We start from the raw sequence: 6,000 nt of genomic DNA on the forward strand, positions 1-6,000 counted from the left end.
TTCTTACATGTATTTCAAGAACTAGTAAAACGCTCGGGTTAGTATGAATTAAACCAGAAAATGTCTTTTGGCACTCTCTTTTTCAGTGTGTAAAACATTTTCTGTAACAAAATTAACTTTCCTTTCTCTCCATCTAAGGAAAAAACCCTGCCCTTTGGTTTCCAGCACTTTGCAGTCTCTATTCAGTGGAAGTTTGTCTAGTTGCAGTGGGCATTTGGGCTGGAGTTACGCTCCCTGAAGCTGTGGTTTCTCATCATAAACCGGCAAGCTTTTGTTTTTCTTTTTACAGAAGAACAAACTACTGTAAGGAGAATTAAATTACAGTCTGCTGTTACTCTAAGCATTGGCTTGGGCACATGCAGTGCTGTCGAGCTCAAAACCTGTTTGGAGCACAGGCCAAAACCAGCGTGGTGGAGCGAGTGATGTCTCTGGTAGAGTGTGGGCCTGGGCTGATGCCATCCAGAGGCCAAGTCTGCCGCATGTACATCGGTGCCTCCACTGTGGTATCTGTGCAGAAATCGCCCTTCCACAGAGATACAGGAGCTTGTGTGCGTTTGCCTTGATTTCTTTTCTGTTTCCAGAGAGTAGCTTGCAGTCCTGCGTGGCCATAGTTCTCTCTTCACCTAAAACCTGCCACCGTGTGGCAAAGGACTATTACTGCGTCACCAGTTAATTAACCGGGGCCTAAATAAAGTGGAACTGCCGGCTTTACCTTTTCACAGCCCAACTCCTCTTGCTTTGCAGAGAAAGGTGGGTTTAGGCCGAGGGCTGGGCTCACGCTGGGGACCATGTGAAGACGCTGCTGGGCTGCCCCAGCACGGGGAGCTCTCTTGATAAGAGGCTGTATGTTTTTATGTAACCATCCTGTTCTGGGTTTGTCTTGCTCTGTTATTTAAAATGAGTTGTAGCCTGTTCCTCTCTTGTTTTCCCCATCAAGGTGTGAAACTAAGATGCTGTGAAATAAACCCGGTTTTGATACATGTTTTGTAACCAAACGTCTTGTTTCCAGTGGTCTCTGGGGGCACTGAGGGCTGTCCTGTCCTCCTGGTTTCAGCCAGGGTAGTTGATTGTCTTTCTAGGGGCTGTTTTAAGGGTGTTCAGGTGCTGGGCTGAGAGCAGTGCTGGTAACATGGTGATGGTTTGGCTGTTGCCAAGCGCTCAGGCCCTTTCTTGCTGCCCTGCTGACAAGAAGATGAGGTGAGCTGGGAGGGGACACCAAAGGGGATGTTTCACACCAGTTGCATCATGTGCAGCACAGAGGGGGGCTGGGAGCTGAGGGCAGGGGAGGGTTTTGGGGCTGGGCCAGCTCTGAGCTGTGCAGGTTGCCAGCTTCGTGTGTTCCTGCTATAACGGTGCCGTTACTGTTACTTCTCCCTCCCTGGCCTCGGCTTTTATCCCCTTCCCCCGGCGAGCGGCTGCGCGGGGCTCAGCTCCAGCGGGGCTCGGGCACCACGGCGCCGCGTCCCCGGCTCGCCAACGGCGTCCTGCGGGTGGAGCGGGGAGACACCGAGGGGCCTCCCGGGGAGCGGCGCCCGCCGGTGCGGGGGAAGCGCCATCCTGCACTGGCCGCCTGAGGATAACCCGCGCTGGTGACATCAGCCCGCCACGCCGGAAGCGCGCCCCTGGAGCCGGCGTGTTTCCGCTTCCTCCGCCCCGCCTTCCTTTCCGCCGCGCCGCACGCGAGGTAGGAGCGGGGCCGCCGAGCTGCTGCCGGGAGAGCGCGGGGGGACCGGGGAAGGCAGCGAGCGGGCGGGGCGGCGGCGGCCGGCGGGCGGGGCGGCTCTTGGCGGGGTTCTTGGCGGGGCTTCCGGGCTGCGCGAAGCTCAGGGGAGGGGGCGGCCCGCCCGCTCCGGGCTGGGCCCGGCTGTAGGCCGCGGGGGTGCCGCTCCGCGCCAGCTGGGCCCGGCTGTAGGCCGCGGGGGTGCCGCTCCGCGCCAGCTGGGCCCGGCTGTAGGCCGCGGGGGTGCCGCTCCGCGCCGGCTGGGCCGTGCGGGGACAGCCCGTGAGCCCTGCCCTGCTCCCTGCAGGTATCACCGGCCAGCTCCCGCGCCTCAGACCGGACAGGATGCAGAACGACGCTGGGGAGTTCGTGGACCTCTACGTCCCTCGGAAATGGTGAGCGGATCCCGGCAGCGGCGGGGCTTGTCCCGGGGGGGTGGCGGTTTGTCCCCGGGGAGCCGGGCCCTTGGCCGGGAGCCCCGCCAAGGCGGTACAGCCCGCGCAGGAGCGGGGCTTTGTCAGAGCGAGTAGCCGGGGGGGGGATAAACCCCGAACCTGTCAGTTTTTCTTCTTGGTCTTGTTTTTTTTCATTACCTTTTATAAAGCCTGTGAGCAAAGGCCAGTGTGAGAATGCTACACGGCTTCTGTTGCATCTCTGGCAGCCTTCAGACGTGGTTCCTTTCAGGAGTAAGTGTGTTGCTATAAACGTTGTGGTTCTGTAGCCTTCAGGGCTCCATACTCTCCTAGTGAACCCCTTCAGTGATTGCCTGTTGCTTGAGAACACCTCTCCAGTACGACGTAGTAAATAGGTGGAAGCTTTTTGTAAGTATTTCCTATTAAGGAACCACTAAAAATAAACCACTGGAACACATTTTATTAGCCCAAGTCAGATGTTTTTCACAGCCTGTGATTTCCATGAGTTTGCAACCTGTGTCTTGACATCTACAATGGCTCCTAACAGCAAAGGCATAGAAACTGCGCTCTAATGAACCGTCTTTGTTGCTGGGGTATTTTTTTGCACTTTAAAAACGAAAAACCTTGTATCCTGTGTGTTTTGAAGGCTGGTGCTGCATGGGGGTCAGCTGGCCAAGGGGTAGTTGGCCACTTGCCGTGGTGCTGCCCAGTGAATGTCTCCTATAAATGCACTTAAAACTGCATTTTCATTTTGTGAGCAGTGAAAGCTAAAGCTGTTACTGCCTGAACTTGCTGTGAAGCTTAAGTTTATGTGCAGTTTTGTACTTTCCATTGTTGCAGTCTCATTTTGCTGACATGTATCTATCCTTATTCCTTAGCTCCGCGAGCAACCGGATCATTGGTGCTAAGGATCATGCCTCTATTCAGATTAACATTTCTGAGGTAAGTTTCCTAACAGAACTGTGTGATGAGAGAGCTTCACCTTTAAACTTTTGATAGAAACTAAGAACTATTAACAGCTTGTGATGCATCCCCAAGTAACTCACTAAAACCTTTTAAGCGTAGAGCTGTTGTGCTTTCAGGTTTATATGTTACTGTGTCACCCCTGGTTATTCTTCAACCTGTTGGAAAATACTCAGTAGAGTGAATTCTATAAGGCCTGGAACAAACTGTACAGAGCTTTAACTTTGACTAAATACACCTTCCTCGTGTTAGACATTTACAATTAGAGGTGAGGGAATTCCCTGACCTCAGGGAAGCTTTTGTAACATTCTTGAGCCTCTCTCTGCTTTATTAGTTTGTCCACACGTGAAGAAAGATAACTGTTTCCAGAACAGACCTCTCTTTCTGTTCCACTTTGCCCTGAGACACCGTCTCCCATGCTTTGCCTGAGTTATTTCTGTGAATACTTGACACTGCTGCCCTTGATAGGTGATGAGTGAGCTTGCTCACGTGTTTTGTGTGCAGTGTTATCATTTCATTCACTCTGTGCTTGGGGTATTATATGCTTAGAGTTTTTCCCCAAGGCGTGCTGGTTATTGGCATTGATTTAGTATTGTCCATTCAGTTTTCCTTCTGTAACATAAGGAATTTCTTCTTGCCTCAGTTTAATCTCATCTTCCCAAGGTAGCATTACTGCAAATCCTCCCCCAAAGCTTAACATACATGCTGAGTAAACCACAGAGCGGACCTGGACTCCTGCAGCAACCCAGTTAATGCACATGGACTCCAGTTAAAATTAACCCCTCCTAGCAAGCTTTTCTTTCCCTCGTTTGTTGGTGTTGACCTTGCAATTATTCTGTGGGCACTGTGTTCCTAGAGCATAAAGCCATGTAGCTTGATTTATTTCTTCTGGAACAGGAGAGCACAAGACCACATTCCCTTATTTTTAAACAACTTGGCCTCCTGTCTTATCTTTCTGACTTAAACCATTTTTGAAAATGCTCTGTCTGCAATTTCCTGCAGATGTAAAGGCAAATACTTTTCCTGCTGACTGTGGTTTAGTCCTTCAGCGATCCCTATTTCTTGTTCTCAAAGGATCAGAGATCATCAGAACTTGAAAACAAACCCCTATGGTATGACAGGGTTCAACCACACTGTTTAATTTTGTGATTTATATTGTTCAGTCTTTTTTCCTGTTAAATTTCCCAGCAGTTGGAGGAAGTGAGACAATTTCTCTCCTTCGACTTAGGGCATTTTTCTGCCTGTGTAACAGACTGTCCCCTTCCTCCTTTCACATCAATTACCCTTATTACAAACCCTCATTAAAAAAAAACATGAAAAAACAACAAAGGTGGTAAAATCCACAAACAAATTTTACATTAAGCTTGTCCAGGTTTTTTTTTAGAACTCTGGCATCTTTTAGCCACCACTTTCTCAGGTGTTCTTGTTCTGCTCTGTGGTGCATTAAACTTTATAGCTGCACAATGTAACAAACCACACTTCTGTGAAAAGTTCCTCTGTAGCTGCCTTTCTGACTTCAGTAGTTGTTTTGGGTGTTTGTAGGTTGCAGAAAAACATGTGCAGAGTTTAACAAGTGATTTTTATCTTTGGTGCCTGTCAAGCGTGATGAGGAGTTATGAAGAGTTACAGTAGTCAGTGTGGAGTAACATGTTTGTAATTACAGGTTGACAAGGTGACAGGCAGAGTAAATGGCCAGTTCAAAACATATGCCATCTGTGGACCAATTCGTAGAATGGTAAGAATTTTCTTGAGCTGCAGGAATGATTGTGCTGCTTCTCATATTGATTAGTCATTTCTTTTTAGATTCAGCCACGAAAACACAATGTGCCTTAAGCTCATTCCTTTAAAGGAAGAGCTGTTGTGAGGAAAATAAAGACAGGGTGAAGATGTGAACAAATTCACTTGCAGGAGTCAGGTTGCTGGGGTCTGGTTTTTCTGCAGTCCTTTGGTTTGTAGAATTATGTGTTTGGGGATGTGGGTTTTTTAAATCACTGAATGTGATGCAAGTGGATTCTGGTTTTCTTCTAAGAATATACCCAGCTACTAATATCTGGCTTTATCTGTTGTTTATAGCTGGGCAAGATGAGACTATCATAAATTAAGTTTGTTAAACACGGTGTGAAGCTGCTCAGAGTTGGTCAGAAGTCTGCTTACCCAGAAGTGTAGCTTGTTAATCCCAGTGTATATTTTATCAGCTTAAAACTATTTCTTACCCTAAAGGATGGCAAATGATTTAACAGCTTGTTTTGAGAAGGCTGATCTTTGCATAGAAGATGTCATGTTCTGTGGGAGGCACTGTGTGTTTCATGACCAGTGTTACATGCTGCAGCTGCCCCTTTCCATGTGTATCAGCAATCATTTGGTCACTTCAGAATCCTGTTCTATGTGTTTTTAAAGGGTGAATCAGATGACTCCATCCTGCGTCTGGCAAAGAATGATGGAATTGTTTCCAAGTATGTATGTTTATCTTACTCTTTTAACTTCCTGGGGTAACTTTCATACCCAAATCCAACTTCTAGCATGAAAACATGTACACTGTATTTACAGGATGATTACATTGTTCACCAAAAATATTTACTTGAGCTGTTGAAGCAAACTATTTTATAACCATGTTTGGTTTATTTCCTTCTAGGAACTTCTAACTGAAGAACCTCTGGTGTGGAAGATCTGATGTGAAATAAACAGTTCAAACCTTTATTGTGCTACGTCTTTTGTTCAAGTCATAAACAGCAGAGCTTTTACAGCTAGTCTGGGGAGACTCAGCAATGTGTGTCTTCAAAAGATACACAGGTTCTGATGACAGACTCTTAAATCGACTTGTAAAAGCAGTGCCAGAGTGAGAACCAGGAATTTCCACTTCACTCTTTGCTTGACTACTGTCCTTTTTTCCAGATTTAATAAGTT

At 47.8% G+C, this 6,000-nt stretch overlaps 1 protein-coding gene across 1 annotated transcript; it reads left to right on the top strand.

Annotated features, from left to right (window-relative positions):
- The first annotated feature begins 1,640 nt into the window (after positions 1–1,640).
- RPS21 (ribosomal protein S21) lies at positions 1,641–5,793 on the top strand. The gene is made up of 6 exons (XM_084271686.1): positions 1,641–1,684; positions 2,028–2,115; positions 3,012–3,075; positions 4,760–4,831; positions 5,494–5,549; positions 5,729–5,793. Exons 2-6 carry the CDS (start codon positions 2,066–2,068, stop codon positions 5,736–5,738), a joined length of 252 nt encoding a protein of 83 aa, XP_084127812.1. The 5' UTR covers positions 1,641–1,684; positions 2,028–2,065; the 3' UTR covers positions 5,739–5,793.
- Positions 5,794–6,000: the final 207 nt, after the last annotated feature.

Source organism: Gallinula chloropus, assembly GCF_964237585.1.
Source record: "Gallinula chloropus genome assembly, chromosome: 16".
In the NCBI taxonomy this organism is placed as follows: domain Eukaryota; kingdom Metazoa; phylum Chordata; class Aves; order Gruiformes; family Rallidae; genus Gallinula; species Gallinula chloropus.

Coding starts and splice junctions, on each gene's coding strand:
- RPS21 (XM_084271686.1), top strand. CDS start 2,066: ATGCAGAACGACGCTGGGGAGTTCGTGGACCTCTACGTCCCTCGGAAA. Junction 2,116..3,011: donor CTCTACGTCCCTCGGAAATG/GTGAGCGGATCC, acceptor CTTATTCCTTAG/CTCCGCGAGCAACCGGATCA. Junction 3,076..4,759: donor TTCAGATTAACATTTCTGAG/GTAAGTTTCCTA, acceptor TTGTAATTACAG/GTTGACAAGGTGACAGGCAG.